This window comes from Netta rufina (genome assembly GCF_964035555.1).
Source record: "Netta rufina genome assembly, chromosome: 5".
Classification (NCBI taxonomy): Eukaryota; Metazoa; Chordata; class Aves; order Anseriformes; family Anatidae; genus Netta; species Netta rufina.
In genome coordinates, this window is record NC_140128.1 from 15,904,706 (window position 1) to 15,921,836 (window position 17,131).

Below are 17,131 nucleotides of genomic sequence, written 5' to 3' on the forward strand. Positions count from 1 at the left end.
CACGAATGGCCTACAGAGACGGGCTCCTCTCTGCACCCCGCTGGTTGTCTTCGGTCTCACCAAATCTGCACGTGCCGGGAGCAGCAGCACAGCCAGGGATGAAATCCTGCATGTCACCTCCTGGGCTGGAACGGGGACGGCCCAGCCTGGAGAGCCTTCTGTTCTCTCCCACACCAGGAGTGCAGACGCTGCTGAGCACTGCCTTTCTGAAGGGATCCATTTAGGTTTTTCCTTTAATTGCAGCCCTACCACTGCCAAAATTTGGAGAGAAAATTAATGCCGAGTGCCAGGATGCTCAGGACTGTATTTTGTCCCTAATTTACACTTCCCTCCTTTGCACCCAATTTACACCAGCACCCCCCAAAGACATTACTGGAACTAAAAGTACATTTGAAGTGCTCATCTGAGGTGCCATGTATATTCACTTCTGTTCAGGTACAGGGGGAAAAAATCTGGTTTCTTCAGATTTGGACTTGAAACCCATGCCCATGGGAGGCAAGCAAAGGATCTCCTTCTCTCACAAGCCGTCTGAGCAGACCTTACTGCAAGGCACAAGTGGTTTCACCCCTGAGTTCAACTTAAAAAAAATAATGCAGTCCTCAGCCATTCCCACTCCAGTGCCAGGAGCAGCCAGAGCATTCAACACGGGGCTTTCTACTGCAACAGCAAAGAGCAAACGAGTAGCATAAAACCAAGAAAGACAGAGAAAAGCAGAAAGGGGCTAATTTACGTCATACCAGGGAAACAGAAGGAAACCTGAGCTCAGGAGGTTTGGGCTAGTACAGAACAAAAGCTTATATAAAGTAGGCTGCAACGCTCAGCTTTGCAGCCCTCAGTGCTCGTTCGGGAGCAGGCTGGTACCTCTGTCAACAACGATCACAGACAGGAAAGAAAAACAAATCGAGCATTCCCAAACAGACATTAGGTCCCACGAGGCCGTTTCAATGAGGAGCAAACACGAGTTTTCCTCTTTTCCCGGTTGGGACAAGACTGTTTGTCCAGCTTAGTGCACGCAGTCCTCCTCTCCTCAGCCAGACTTCTAGCTGACCGAGGTGCAGTTCAGCTCTGCAGAGTCCTGCCTCCCTGCGGCCATGACGGCCTCAGGCCCGTCAGCGATACTGGGCTCGCTGGAGCACTGCCTGTGGCTGAAGCTGGGCTGCAGGAGGAGGCACTTGTCGCTGCTGTCTGGCTCCTCGATCACCATCCCCGTGTGCATCATGGAGGCCATCGCCAGGAGCTGAATATCCGAGTGAGCGTTGGCGACGGTGTGGCGCCGGATGCTGCCGCATTTCTCCAGGTAAGCCTCCCCCTCCTGCTCTGTCAGCGGCGTCAGGGCCATCTCGCTGGGCTGCCGACTCGTCACCAGGTGAGACGAATAGCTCAGCGCGCCAGCCTTGGGACGGGACCTGGAGTAGCGCCGCTCTGGAAGAGAAGAAGGAAGCAGGAACCATCAGCAGGGCTCGGGCAAAGCCTTGTCTGAGCTGCGGGGCTGGCTGCAGGGAACGGAGAGCGCTCAGTTTGCAGCCACACTGAGTTTGCCATCCTGGTGCCACTGCCCAGATGCTCTGCAGGGCATCCTGCCAGGGGGTTGGGAAGGAAACACCCCCCACTCCGCTGCCAGGCAGCAGAGCTGCTGCCTGCAAGAGAAGCAAGCCCAAAAGCAATGGGTGCAGCAAAGGAGCACTCTTCAGCTTCCTGATTGTCCTCCAATGTACAGAGAGGGTGAGGGCAGAGCAGAAGCTCCCACGTGCAAGTTCTCTAAAATCAGTGGCACAAGTTCCCAGAGGAACATTTGGTGAAGACCTGACTCGCCATCCTTCTATCTGGAAATTTTCCCTCAGGAGATGCCATCAGCTGGTGTCAGCATGACATTCCTGATGCCACCATTGCACTGGCTGCTTGGAAAGGCTGTGCAGGTAGCACCATCCCACTGCAATTTTTTAAAGATCACACAAGGAAAAGAACATTTCATCCAATTCTGAAACACGCCTGCATTTGGGGCTAGGCACTGAAAACACCTGACAGTGCACAGCACAACAGCCTGGGGGGGGACAGACCATTCAGAGGGACAAGCGAGTCTCTTGGTTTAAAACTTGAGCCCCAGGCATGGTCCCCAGCCCCACTTCATGAGCGCTGTTTCAGTTCTGACACTGAAAATTTTAAGAAAAGCTGGCGTCTGGGTTTTTGCCTTGGGTTCCCTGACAGGTTTAACCAGACAGCATCACTTCTCACCTCCTGTCTGCCACCGCCACGCAGCATCGCCGTGTGGTGATGAACACCCCGTGACCTGCCCCCAGCGCAGCTGACAAAGCTATTCCCAGCCTGCGTGTGCATCTCACCAACTTCCTTGAAGCACAGGGTCTCATTTCCTGAAGTCAGAAGCCTTGCAGACTACGTACAATACTTCCTCCAAGACCGCAAAGCGTAAGAGACAGTAACAAAATTCAAAGAAGAGCACTCATCGTGGAAGGTTATGAAACAGTTTTGGAAGCTTGCATCAGTGAGAAAGGCAGAAAACAAACTTGGGATTGTGACAGGGAGGAGTGGCTGAGCAGCCAAAACCCCACCGCTGGCAGCAGCCAGGCGATGACAAAGCTTCACCCCGCTGCTCTCAGCCATGCTCATTAGGATGGTTTGGTTCCTGCTGCACTTCAGGGAAGGCACAGACGAGGTTTTGAGCACTGGCACTGCCAGACCCAGACCTGCTCAGCTCTGGGGCTGAGAGGCTAAAGGGAGGCCAGTAGCTCCCCGAGGTTGTGTTCATCACAGTGCCCCATTCCACAAATGAACATTTCCATTCTGCCTGTCCTGCCTTGCCTTTAGCTGTGCAGAGGTTTCTTGGCCAGCGAGAGAGGCCTGAGGAGATTCAGCTGAACTGAGCCATGCACCAAGCTGCCCATTCTCCGGACTCCATCACTGAAGGTTTTGCAGGCAAAGGCAAAATCTTTGCTCTTCTCTGTTCCTAAACAGCACATTTAAATATGAAAACATGCTTCATTTAAACAGAGACAGCTTGTAGCACTTCCCAAAAAGCTGGGATACACAGGGAAAAGAAAAATCATGGCCGTGGCCTGATGTTCACCTAATAAATAAAAATGTTCCCGTGAGAAAAAAAATGCCAGCTTGTGTGTAAACTTTTAGTGCTGCTGAAACAGCCGAGCCCGATGACCTGAGAGATTAAAGTCCACTGAGAGCGAGCACAGAGAAGGAAGCAATAACATTTAATTACTCCTGCCCAGCCTGGCTACCCTGCGGGCACGGACGCTGGAAAATTGGTCCTGACATCCTCCGCTGCTACATCCCTGGCTTCTGTGGCAAAATGGTCAACAAGTGTCCCTTGCTCCATCACCTACTGCAGCAGTTTGCACTCTTCCCCCCAGACCTGTAGCAGCATGGAACAGGCGCGCTGTGCTGCCTGCTGTGTGCAAAATAAAGCAAAGGCCCTGAGCTCCGTGAGGCTGAAGTAACCACCGTAACCCAGATACACCGCAAGGGCAGAGGAGGCACACTGCAGCTGAGCTTGCAAAACCACCCATGAATCAGAGTGAACGTGTGTCCACGTGTGGTATTTTCTCCCCACAACAGCAAAGGCATTAAGCAATGCCTTCCACCGATGATTTTTGTGCAACAAAGGTAAAATCCTTTACGATGAGAGCCAGATAAAAATTAAGCTAAGCTCTGAATATACATTTACTGCTTTACTTTCCCCCCTTTAATTGCTTGATAGAGCAATCACAGTTCCCTGTAAAATTTCAAACAGCCTGCAGCTCTTGCACAACCTCCAGCTACGAACCGATGGCCGAGAAGCATCAGACTGTGCGACACCTTCCAGCTTTGTTTTCTGCGAGCCACCTGTCCTTTATCTCTCTCTTATCTCATTACGCAGTGGGGCACTGCCTCACCTCTGTAACGCTATGCATGCATCGTACCAAGTCACCACAAGAGCTGTAAGGCACAGAAATCCATCCGGGTAGACAAAGTCTGAAAGGAAAAGAAGCACAAAGCAGCTGAGTGCTGACACAACGCACACTGGTCTTGTCCTAGGAGCTTTCTCATTCGAAATCGTCCTCAGAGTAGTCCTCTGGAGAGAAAAGCATCTCAGGTTAATGCTCCCAAACCTCGCTGCCCAGAGCTATGCTCCAGCATGCTCCGGGACTGAAGTTCATCCACAACCACATCGTGGTGCAGAAGGTAAAGGAGCTGGCAGAGAACTCGAACATTAATTCTCGGGTTCCCGTGGGCTTCTAGAGGAAAGGAAGTCGTCTCACCTCTCAGGGACTGCTGTGCACCTTGCCAGTGGCCACAGAAGATGCTTTCTAAAGGGAACTGTCATACAGTTTTTCAGGAATTTTTGCAGGCAACCTCAAATCAGCAATAATATTATGTTTAATACGTGGGGGAAATAGGGTGAATGTTTTATCTTCTTCCCCATTTGTACTTTAAACATTGTTTCTCAGACAACTGGATCCACCTGGCATACATCCTTACAACGCAGGTTGTGGCTCATTTACATGGCAGAAGCAAGAAGGGTGGGTAACAGGAGAGCAGCACAGCACAGCAAAAGGAACACAAACCAGCTGAAGCAACTGCACCCCGATGCTTCTGCCAACGCAGGGGTAACAACAGAGCTCAGAGGTAAAAGTGGGCAGAGCGCAGCCTGCCTTTGGTGTCTGGGTTGGGTTTGGGGATACAGCATTCTTCCCCACGCCCCATCTTGACTTTGTAATTTGTGACTTTGATGAGGGAGGCTGCCTGCCTCGGATCCCCTCTGCGAGCTGCTCTGCTCCCCGCACACCTATTCCTGCTGCACTCCTCTCTGGGTTTATATCAAGTTTAACATACTGCAGCCTTGAAGGCTGAAGCTTTGTGTCTGTTTGCAGCCACGACAAGATACCTCCTTCAGTCACATTTCCCAACACCCGTGCATCTTGAAGGCTGCAGTCTTGATGGCAGTTTGGGCTCCAGTGAGAACACAAGCACACCTGAGGCCCAACTGCGTGTTTCACAAGAGCTGCTACAGAGCCACTGTATGGCAAGGAGCCTACTGGGATTCCCATCACTACTGACTGCCCAGCGGGAGAATAAACTCGTTCTGAGAAAGCACAAAGGTGACAGAAAGAGAGAAAGAGGAAGAGAAAGAAATTTGATGAGAAATGGCAGTTACTAAAAGAAACGACCACCACAGGAGCACTTTGAAAGTGACAAGATTATCTGCAGAAAGGTGCTGCTCCTTGTCAATGCTCTGTAATGCAAGCACAAGTTATTTCTTTCCTTCTGCTCAGCACAGGGTGGAGCAAGGGCAAAAGGCCTCCCTGGGAATATACACAAATAAATCAGAGCTAAAATCAAAGCAAGCACAATGATTTTGAGGCACATAAACTTTACAAGGCCAGTTCATGTGGATTTTTGTTTCATGACACTAGTGCTTTGTGCAGCTGGCAGGAACCCAGGATGGCTAGGAACTTCAGCACGAGTCAGGCAGCTACACCTCACGCTATCCCGGCAGCATGCAGGCATCCATAAACAGCCAAACAAATTTGCTCAACATTTATGGGGGTTTGTGGTCTAGATCTAGCCTCAGATGAGGTCTGCAACTCAATGCTGAAGAATCTAACCATGTTAACTTGTATAAAAGATACCTTATTTATTTGCCCAGCAGCTACAAGAGCTGACACAGATCATCCGAGCCCTGAAAAGTCCTTCTGCCATAAGACCATCCTTCACCCTGTCCTACTGAGGCATAATACAAGACAGGCTGCGTGTCTTCAGCTAACTTAGGGCTGCCACGAGTGTATCCAAGTAAAGGCTGCAGCTTATAAAGTGCCACAGAACAGGAGGGGGACTGGAGCTTTCTTCACTTGCTCCATTTAAATCTTCATGGTTACCAAACCAGGATTGCCAGAACTATTCCATAGCTGGTCGATCTTTTCTTGCTCAGCATAATTGTGAGCAGAGCTCCTGGATCACGTCTCAAGTTTTCCACAGTAAGCACGCCCTTTCTGAAGTGCAGTGCCAGTTCTCTCTCCTAGCCCCATCTATCCACAACTGAAATACAGATTTTCTTTTTAAAGAGTCCTCAGATTGAAGAAAGACTCCATGAAATAAAAAAAAAATAAAAATACAAGAGTAATCTCTCAGGATAAGTAAACAAGAATTTAGCTGGCTGTAAGGGTGGTGGATGCAGCAGTGAGTGCAGGAGTTGAGGCAGTCAGTGCAGGTTAGCAAGCAGGAACAGAGAGCAGGCAGAAAAGGAACAGGTGCAATCTCACACCAGCAAGAGAGGGTGAGGGCAGCACATCAGGCACGGACCAGAGAGAGCAGCTTTAAAATCCCAACGGCCTTCAGAAAGAGGGGAGATTTTGCATGTGTGGACAGTGGCGGGGCCTTTATAGTTCCCTCAGTGAGGGAAAATAAAAACCACACCACTCAGAAACATATTAATCAGGACCTTCTTGGGAGCACTTTAACCTTTGCTTTCTCTCTCATGTAGTCATGCACTATCTTTTCTAGCACCGATGTGCACTGCCTCACGTTAGCTGACATATGTACCCCAGTAAGAGTGTTTGAAAGAGCTTGTGCATGGTGCACACATCTTACCAAGCAAGCAGGTGCCACCAGAGAAGCTGTGGTCCTCGCACAAACCCAAGTACGGCGACACCACCTGCTTCACCAGTTCTTCCAGCTGGAGGTAGCCCTCACTAGGGCCAGTGGGCTCGTGGACGCTCTGAAATTCAAACATGAAAAGCCAACGTTACCCTTACATGACTTGGAGTAGGACTCACTGGGTCATTACAAAGCTGACAAACCAAAAGAACTGGGGTACAAAGAGGCATTCGGAGAAGCTGGTAGATGACGATGTGGAGATAAGAGTTGTGGGACTGTTCCTAGCTGGGGAGACAAGGCACCAAGGAAAATGCAAACACAACAGAGCAGAACCTGTCCCTCTCACAGAAATATCCTTACCCATTTCCAGAAAAGTTCAGGGCATTAACTGTTCAAATTTAGCTCTCACTTCTATGTTCACCATTCCCAAATAAGAACACAATTTACCCTTCATTGCACCCTCTGACTTCGCCATTCTCCTTTCAAAGATTTGTTTCAGCTAGGTGAGGACAAGAATTGCTACTGGAGTCAGATGAAGCAAACGAGAGGCTCCCCACCTGCAGAATTAACAGCATCTGGACAATGGAAGCTGGGAGCTTCGTCTGGACCAGAGGAAGAATTTCTTCCAACTTCACTTTTAGCAGCACCAAGTCGCGGAAGCCAAGAAGAGCGATCTGACGAATAGTCAACTCCTGACCCTGAAAAACACAGGAAGCAAAAACCCAAGAGTTAGTAAAGGGCCATAGGAGCACCACACTGATAAATACATGCACACAGACAGAAAGGGCCTATCCTGCCCATTGCTGCTGTGGTGAAGCCCCCCAGCTGCTCGGTGTGAAGACTTTTGGCACTCTTTGGTAGCTTCCCACTCAGCCTCTGTCCCACATAAATTCTGAAAAGGGTAACACCTCATCTGAGGTGCCACGAGGTTTGGAGTGAAGCCAAAAAGGGACCTGTATTTCACCAAAAGACTGCATATTCATGAAACCCAACTGACAGCAAATCTGGTCACAAACATCTGAAGACAGCTGCAGCTGGTGCATTTGACACTTGGAGCTGAGAAACTGCAAAAGATTTGGTAGTGGAAGATGTTGGTACAGAATATTCCTTGACCAAGCCTACCTCTGGTCTGTGTTGGATCCTCTTTCTGTTCAACATCTGCACTTTAGACCTTGCTGATAAGACAAAAATCCAGAATGCAGTCCACTGCAGATGTTAGGATTTAGGCTAGAACAAAGCTAATTTGATTGCTTGTACCAACAAAATATAAAATAATAAAAAAAGAAAATGAACAGAAAATGGAAGCAACCAACTTAATTTCCACCACAAGATGTTCTGTAGCCTTTACCATCAACAACAAGAGTGAGCAGGGCTAACAGATGAAGACGTTGTAGTTTTCCTTAGCACACTTAGACACTGTTGGACTCCATTGGGCATTCTGGTGTTTGTCTTTCCTTCTGTAAGGCTTCACGTACGTATGACTTCCTCTCGCCCCACTTAACACAGAAATTTTCCTCCCAGCCCTGCCCAGCACTTTCCAGCCTGAAGAGTTTTCCTAGTTCCCTCCAGCCTGTTAATTTCTGCCCTGTGCTCCTTTTTGGAGCCATTTTATAGTCTCCATAACACAACCACCGAGGCAAATATTTAGCTGGAAGGAATTAACACCAGTTAATCATTAATTCATAATGGGTTTAATGTCATAATTAACAGCTTCATCAATATGTAAATATGACCTAAAGCAAGTGGTCTGGCAGGCAGCTTGGCCACAGTGAAAGCACTTTGCTGTTTAAACCATCGCTGCATGTTTGGAATCATCAAGGTGTAGAAAAGACTGGATTCATATCTCTGAACTGTATTTCAGCAGCTGCACGCTTTATTTATATCACGCAGTTTAGTCCCATTAAGTTCATATCCCATTTCAGAATGCAAACACCTCGCTGTGCCAAACAAAACAAGACTTGCTATTCTTTTTCCACACCAGGTAGTTACATCAACAGCTGAAACTATATAAAAGTCAGTGACCTGTTTACACAGTTTCCCTCTGCACAGCAATTTAACCAACTTGGCTGCTTAAAGGTCATATTTCTGCAACAGCTCTGAGCCTCAGGTTTAAAGTTAGCTGAGATAGGAAGTTACTTCTAGTTACTACATTTGGTAACAGACTCACAAGTTTGGCTGACTTACTTTCATTCTGAATGGAGAGTTGCTGGGATCACAGAAGGCACAACAAAACGCTGACATTGGTGTTGGCATTTACAACAGGGGAGTCACAGGTGATGGCGAACCAACAACGCAAAGGCCTCCTCAGCTACCAGAGTAGCTCATGGAGAACTGCAGCTTGGTGAAAGGGATTTGCTAGATGACCTCTTTTTGCATTTGGTGATGCATCAGATAAATAGGCACATACGGTTTCTTAATTGTAGGAAAAGGCCAACCTTGTTATCAGGGCACTGCTCTGGAATAAGAGCAATCATGATTCGGTTTCTCGTGGCTCCAGCAGTTCCCTTTGTTGTAGCCTAAGGCAGCTTACTTTGAGTCAGGTCCTTAGACGTATTTATTTAGGGTGTTTAAGTCATTTGTGTAGGACTTAGATACTTGCAAAGCTTTAAATATGTGGTCTGTAACCTTTCAGTTCCTCATTTAGAAAATAACAATATGCCCTTAACATCACAGCTTCTATAAAATCGTTTGGACACGGATTTTGTGACAACTTTCTTACTGCATCTGTGTTAAGACTTCAAAGAATCCCAGTATCCCATAGGCACGGCTTCATCACCACCACCACCAAGCTACTTCCAAAAGCTGCACCAACCGTGCAGTAGTTTTTGTTCAGGTTCTCAATAGAGACATTTAATAGCACCAGAGGAGATTTTCTGATAAGTGGAAGAATTATTAGCATCTGCAGACATCACACACAGTTAGCTCAGCTGGTTCTACAGTGCACGGATAGCTGCAGTGCAGACAAACCCCTACGTAAATAGATTAGGTCACTCTATGACTGGGAGTTAGTTGCAAAAGGAGAAGAAAAAAAAAAAGGAGGATGTTATAATTGTGCAGTCTGAGCTGCCAAGCACCTACCTTTAAGCATCTGCAGCAAGGAAAGAATAAAAATAAACACAGTAAAAAGGTTAGTGTCTGTCTTTACAGAAGTCTTTTGCTCTTTTAGGAAATGCCAGCTTTAATAGGATTAGAGAAAAAGGGCAACCTTTGAGCTTTACATGCTGCCTTTCAAACAATACAAGGGGAAAATTAATATTATAAATAAATTTTTAAAAAGGCTCCGGAAAGCACGTCTCATGGAACAGGCAAAAGTCAGGAGAAGGCAGCTAGCATTTCACAGAATGTCTACTCATGAAGTACGTTTTTGCTTCTCCTTTGATGGGACAGAAGATCAAAATAGACTGGGAAGGTACTCAGACTGCTTGTATGGAAACCCTCACCAAAACTACAGGAAAAACTGACACAGCTCAACAATTCCAATGGAATAATCAGCTGTAAAATATCCAACGTAAATGGGTCTTACATAAAGTTGTTCATTTGTCCTCTACCCAGAAGCTTACTTGCCCCTATATTAAGAGGCTTTTCCAAAGGCATAACTTGGATATAAGCCCTCCAAAAGTAGTTTGGACAAGTCAGACACATTGGTTTCTGTTCTAGTGTTCAGAGGAAGACATCTGAAGACAAGTTGTCAGCGTTGTCATGCAGAGCTCCCGAGATTTAACAATGGAAGAACTTACAACTGCAAATGGTCCAGAGCTTCAGTCCAGACAAAGTACAGCCCGATAATTTCGGTGTACAAGCTTAGCTAAGAACAGAGAGTGGATAGACAAATGGGAATAAACTCAGCTCAAAAGGCCTGGTCGATTTTAGCAGTCCTTCTCAGATAACTAATGTTGACTTGTGCAAACTCTGCTTCCTCCCAGATGTAGTTTAAAGGTTTTGAGACCTGTATAGCCACCAGCCAAACAGTACTGCTGAAACAGAAGTTTTGGTGCACTCTTAGGAGACATCGTAGTTACATTGCTTCACCTGAAGACTGAATTTTAATGGAGATTACCTGGACAGGGTAGAATATTGCCTGGAGCGTTGGAAGAGTCTCTGTAAAGTAGTGATCCCAAATTTCAGACAGGATCTCAATGCGATCCTCACCTACACAAACAGAGATTGGGAGAAAGAAAGAGCTTTAGCAATAAGGATACTAAAATCAGGTTGAATTTTCCCACTGCCCTCTGTGTCCCCAGGTAAGAGATACAAACCCACCCTTCATGTTCCCAGTTTCCTCCCGGAAAGGGGACATAACCCAGCCAAACGTTGCCTTAACTGACAGGGACATGAGGGTGTAACCACGGATTGCTCTGTCACTGCAGAGAGGACAGCTCCGAGCAAAACACGAGACCAGCTCCAACAGAAGTGGGAAGAATGACTTCAAGAGGAGGCTTTACCTCCCCAGCAAAGGACTGGGTAATCTCGCTATTCTAAATTACCAAATTAGCTAATGACTAAACTAGCAGGGCTGCATGCTAACAGTGCATAAAGCCAGCATTAGCTGTCCTGCAGCAACCGAGTCAGACCATTTATAAGAGCCAACCCCTCTCCAGCATCCCAGCAGCCTCAAGCATGGACACAGAAGTCGTGAACTCCTGCAGGCTGTTCCCCCACTGCTCTGACAAGCCACAAAGCCACCGTGCTCCTCTCAGGGCTTCTCCTCTCAAACGTGGCAATTTGGAAGGCTCCCAAGTGAAATCCACTTGTGGTTACCCCTCCTGTGAATCCGCCTCCAACAAACATCCCCGAATGTAAGTGGATATTTAAGATGAAGGCAGACTACGTTATGCAACTCATGACTCCCATAATAAGAATACAACTGTGGTCAAAAGCCTATTATTAACAAAAAATGCTTTACTGAACATAATAGTTTGTATAGACATTTTAAATTATTCTCTTAGGCTTGCCTTACAGAGCTGTATGTTTCTCAGCATTTAGGCCCAAAAAAAACCCCTGAGCTTTTTAGGGGATTTTTCCAACCCCAAAGGCCAAAGTTTTGCAACGTTTTTTCAAGTTTTCAATAAAATCCCCAGAAATTTCAGGTGCAAATACAGACCCACGTTTAATAACATGGGTTTTCTGACAAAATCATTTTCCAGGACACCTTTCACAGAGCCTCAGACGGGGCTCACAAGAAGTCAAGACTCAAGGAGCAGCAAGGGAAGCAGCTGCTCAAGGCAGCTCTGGAGCCTCAGCCTCAAGCTTACATGAGGAACTGGAGCACACACAAAACTGCAACTGGAGGGAGCCTTATCGCTGTGTGCTGAAGTGTTTTCCCCATCTGGAGACTTCCATGCTTGGCAATGGGTCATGTCGTGTACAACACAGCCGGAGGGCAGAGGCAGCAGGACCAGCTTCTGCAGATGTTTCCTTTCAAGCAGAGACCTCACTGACTGCAGGAGGGCTGAGAGGGAAGCATCTCTCAGATATGACACCAGCTTCACAACTGGAGCTCCAGGCACACAAGCAGCTACCCAACACCCCCGCAACAGCCAACCGTAAATGAAAAAGACAACAGGAAACAGATGAATTGAATTCTTAACTTTCTCCCTCTTCTGTCTCCTCCCCAAGACTGTAATGCTTTGGTATGTGGGGCTAGAAATGAAGTGGCATAGACTCCTTTTCCTTCTGAAGGGGAATGGTTTGTTCCTTCAAGAAATCCTAATCCTACAGGCACTGAAAGAGATTCTGACAGACTGTATCAAGAAAAATTGTATTAAAATAAGAGGATGAGATTTGAAAAACAGACACAGTGAAACACTGCCATGCCCTGCAGCAGGAACATGATTCCATCACTGAGTGCTGGGACGGGAGAAATTTTCCAGGAAGACAGCACAAGCTGAGAAGCGCGTGCGAGTTCTTGCTGCTGAGACCACAAGGCCTGGAACAAGCCTACGGGTTGTGAAAGAAAGGTGACAAGAGACATCTCCTGCAGAGATGCCAGCTTGCACAGGTAAAGTGGCTCTGGTGTCATTTTAAACTGGGGACAAAAACGAGGTACAGGAAGGGGGTTTTGCTGTCTGCCTGGGAAATCTTACCCTGACTGATCTACCTGAGCAGCTGCAAACTACTCCTGGGCTGCTCTCAGCTTATTGCAGGCTGGAACTCGATCTTCTTCATGCTAAAGCAGAAATCAGAACAATTTTATATGAATACACATAAAACAAAACCTACGATAAGCTGCATGGTGCCTTTTCTGAGGAGCTGGCAGCAGCAGAGCAGGCACCCATGTCCGTGAAAATGCACAATTCTGCTTTTCTTCCCTGCATTACAGAGCCTGTGCCAAGAAGCACACACCAAGCAGGAGGCTGGCAACCACACAGCTCCATCAAGGTCTGGTCCCACAGCGTGCTGGCCAAACGGAGAGCTCCCTCGATGAAGAACAGTGTGGAGGAGCCCAGCGCCAACAATGACACCAGATTATAAGCGTCGATTGGCATTTAATGACCCAGATACAGCAGGTTGACGATCAGCAAGGGATCTTCCCTACAGGCTACAAAACTGGGTCAAATCAGACGGCAGCCTGGTTTTGAATAAAGCCGTTCTCTGAGCAGCACTCTCTGCTTGAGGAAGGCATTCAGGGCATGACTAACTCCCCCCACAGCCACCCCCGGGAGTTGCTGCTCCAAGCTGGCCTTGGTCCACGGGCTCTGTGGTAGCAAATGTCTGTGCCCCAGTGGTTTGGGCAGAACTTCATCTGTGGTCGGCTTTTTTACTGAAAGACCTCGTTCCCATCCCAGTGCCCGTTTTTTCTTTACGTTTACACAAGGCCTGTTGGTTCAGCTCTCTAAAGCATAATGACACAGTGTTGCTGTAACCCAAATCATGCTTCCACGAGTGCAAAGAGCCAGACTGCAGAGCTGCGAATCACATTGGGAAATACCAGGCAGAAGGCTCTCAGCACAGTTTCGCAGCAGGATACGTGTCCAGCCTAGAACTGATCTGAGCTCAGGGTCAAATGCCACTCGGGACACACACTGCTGCTCTTGTGGTGAAGCCATGGCTGATGTGGCTTCAGCCACACGGGTATTCAAACAGCCCACCATCCATAAACAGCACAGACTGAGTGCAGCCTGGCCCCCAGGAGGTTGTGTGACCCTCTCAGACGGTACCGGACAGGGCTGCAGGCCTTTCAGCCATGCAAATCATCTCCTCTGGCCAAACATCAAAGCGCGACTCGAAAGGGCGCTCCAAGAGCCCACTCCAGAATGGGTTTCTTTCTGTACTTGCCTTCACACAGCTTAACCTTCTCCTCTATAAACAGCAAGCCTTTCGCAAGGAGCTGGTTCTGCCAAGAGAGAAGAGAGAGACACGCATTTGCCTTTTCCAAGATTTAAAATAAACATGGAAGAGTATGTGTTTTTTTCAGATGTTACCCTCTTTACATGCAGTTATCCAACGATTACTCATGCCACAGTTCTAGCTCCCAGCACCGCCACCAGACCTGGTCTCACTGTGAGCTTTGCACACTGTTTGCCAAAAAGACCCTGTCCTGGGTCATGGGGAGGGAGTCAAGAAAATAAAATGGTTCCTAACCTAGAGTGCAGCCCCATTAGCTACACCTCAGCCATATGACAGAGGTGATCAAAAGGCCAAATGCTACCAAAAAGTCCCACTTCCTCCTTCACTACCTCACTGCTTGCCCACACAGTAAGCCAATTCAGCTCCCACATCTTTCTGTCTTTCCCTACCTATTCCCTTTCTATGAGGCTTTTTTCTTTTTTCTTTTTCTTTTTTTCCTATATTGAGCAGTTGAATCATCTCAGTGTGCCGTGTCAAGCTGCAGAAGAAAGAGGCAGGAGCTACAGTCTTTCTAGATGGTCTTAACTATCACGGATCAGACAGAACAAGATATTCATTAATTAATATCTGTAATTCTAAATATCTGATACGTATTCAGGTCTCCTTTCCCCAAATGTAAAATTGGTGCAAAAAAATGATACCCACCTTTTTGTTCTCCCAAAAGCATGAGGAAAATCAGTTATTCTGAAATGCTCTGAGAATCCTAGAGGAAGGAGCTGCAGAAGGGTAACATGCTATTACTGCATCCCCGAAGGTTCAGTCCCACCACAGAGATCATACTGATAGAAAATAAAGCCTTTGAAAGGACTCAATACCAGGGTAGCACACAATATCCAGAGGTCTCTTGCTCTCTCATGTTCATCCTCCGGCTTTTATTGTTAATGGCTAACCTGGTCAAAGTTGCACCTCTCAACCCATTTATCAGCACAGAAGCAAGGCACATCTGTTTTCAGTCCCCACAGACATTGCCTTTACAATATTCTGCCACAGTACTGCAGCCTCCTGACAGCTGCCATATCACAAAACTGCCCTTGTGCTGCTGCTCTGGGCATCAGAGCTGCTTCCCATTGTAACCATGCACCAGCCTGGTCATGATACACACAAGCAGGTCACAGCACCAGTCAGCCCCAGCAAAGAGAGCAGCATGCCTCCGCATCCCCCCTACAACAAGAAACTACACTGAACTGGGATACTGCTGAAGGGGGAAAACAATAATTAAATAAAAAGAAACATTGCTCTGTGATATTCTCTGCTTGCACTTCACTTTCCAGAACAAGCAAAAAACTTTCCAGTTACAAGTCCTACTCATTAGCATCAGGTATCATTGAAATGTGTAGAAAAGGAAGGGCTCTTCTTTAAGTAATGTGTCTAATCGAAAGTCTTCTGCAAGTAGATTGAGGCTAATGGACTGAAGAGACACCTCCATACGTCCTACCAGTAAGGAAACATCTCGGGATGCACTGTACTGGTCGGGAATCCCCTTATTATTAGTGATTCCAGACTTCAGTCACGACACAGGGAGGACTGCCCACCCGTTGTACCAGTGGTGAACTCCGTGAGTAGCAGTGATGGTTAAATACCATACCGTGCATCCAAGAGGGAAGCAGTTAATGGTCATGCGTGGTTTAAGCTAATTTAGTCCTGCTAGCAGGAGCCCTCTCTTTTTTGGAATGTGAAACCAAAAATATTTAGAACATTTTAGACGTAGAATGTAGGTTCCTTTTAAATAAATTACACAACAAAACCAGAGCACTTTAGGGTCATCACACAGGATGAAGCTGTATTTGAATTGCCCATCCAAGTCACAAGACTTTGACCTTCCCTATTGCTGGCACAAGTGCAAAAGCAATCCTATCCGTGCAGGGCAGTCAAACTACTAAAAATTTCCAGTCTCCCATCCACCAACCCCAGTGATTCCAGCACAGGAATCAGAGCTGACCTGAACAGTCCTGTTTGGCACGGGAACACGCTGAAATTGCCATTCTGCACACAGGCGACTACAGGGAGACAGGAGCCCGAAGGACTTTTGCATGCGACCTTCTGAACCTGCTCACGAATAGTGTACAAATGACTCTCATTAACCGTGGTTAAAACGCAGTGCCTGCCAACACGGCGCTCTGGTAACGCTACGGACAGCAGAGCGGCTGCTTGCAGGTCCCAGGCCACGCGTGGTTTCCAGCTGAGGAGGGCGGGCTCTGGTCTCTGCTGCCACGTCCACGCAGAGGTGCCCACCTGCCCAGCAGAAACTTCTGAAAAGAAATAAATAAAAGCCCACTTGTCTGGACTTTCAATATCCACAGATTGAAACTCTTTTTGTGTTTTTTTCTTTTTTTCCCTGCAGATGCCGATTTTCTGATTTAGTCATCGTCACCGAGGTGACAACAGGCTGCCAAAGGAAATTGCGGGGAGCAAGGGGAACTTGTCGGTGAGAAACGTTTCATCTGGGCAGCGGCTGGGAGCCTTGACTAAGGCTGGGGTCAGGGTTGAGAGAAAGGGAAAGCCCGAGTTCCCACCAGAGCGGGGAGCAGGGGGCTGCCAAAGGATGGAGAAAGCTGCAGAGAGAAGGCGGCTGGGAGCAGATTGCCTCCTGGGCAGGGACACCAGCAGCGGTGGGATAAAGATGGTGATGCAGTGAAAACAATTGCAGTGCTCCCAAACATTGTGCCAGCTAAAGGAAGGTAACTGTTTTGCAACTTTTCTCTAGCAGAAATAAGAGCTTTGGAGAGAGAGGTGAAAATTGTTGGGCTCTCCATTCAGATTTTAGATGGCAGAAATAATTGACTATGTGTGTCGGGCTCTGGACACACACACACACACACACAAAAAGCCTTAGAAAACTTTCCAGGAAAAAAAAAAAAAAAAAAGAAAAAAGTGTGAAAAAGGAGGGAGGAAGAAATCTGGAATGAAAAAAAAAAATATATGGGGAAAAAAGAAAAAATGAGAGCCGCTTACACTGTAAATGTTTTTCTGCCTGATCAATAGGGTAATGCTTGGAGTGATATTGCATTTTAATTCTCCCAACTGCTTTCTGTTTATTAGTAAAATATGTCAAGCCTTTATTTTCCAACCTATAGCTTGAGGTAATTACAGATCTTATATACTGCAGGGAAAATTTACAGTTAGTCTTTAATAATGTGGCATTTTAAACTATTACATGATAAAAAGGTATATATAAATATAT

General features: G+C 47.1%; 1 protein-coding gene across 1 annotated transcript in view; it reads right to left on the reverse strand.

Annotated features, from left to right (window-relative positions):
• Nucleotides 1-719: 719 nt before the first annotated feature.
• Nucleotides 720-17,131, reverse strand: part of PRR5L (proline rich 5 like) — a 40,697-nt gene continuing 24,285 nt past the window's right edge. The window contains exons 5-9 of the mRNA XM_084286939.1: nucleotides 13,879-13,936; nucleotides 10,661-10,752; nucleotides 7,161-7,301; nucleotides 6,598-6,724; nucleotides 720-1,422 (exon numbers count right to left, since the gene is read on the reverse strand). Coding sequence (XP_084143065.1) covers nucleotides 1,040-1,422; nucleotides 6,598-6,724; nucleotides 7,161-7,301; nucleotides 10,661-10,752; nucleotides 13,879-13,936 — 801 coding nt within the window. The 3' untranslated portion in view covers nucleotides 720-1,039. The remainder of the gene's footprint in view (nucleotides 1,423-6,597; nucleotides 6,725-7,160; nucleotides 7,302-10,660; nucleotides 10,753-13,878; nucleotides 13,937-17,131) is intronic.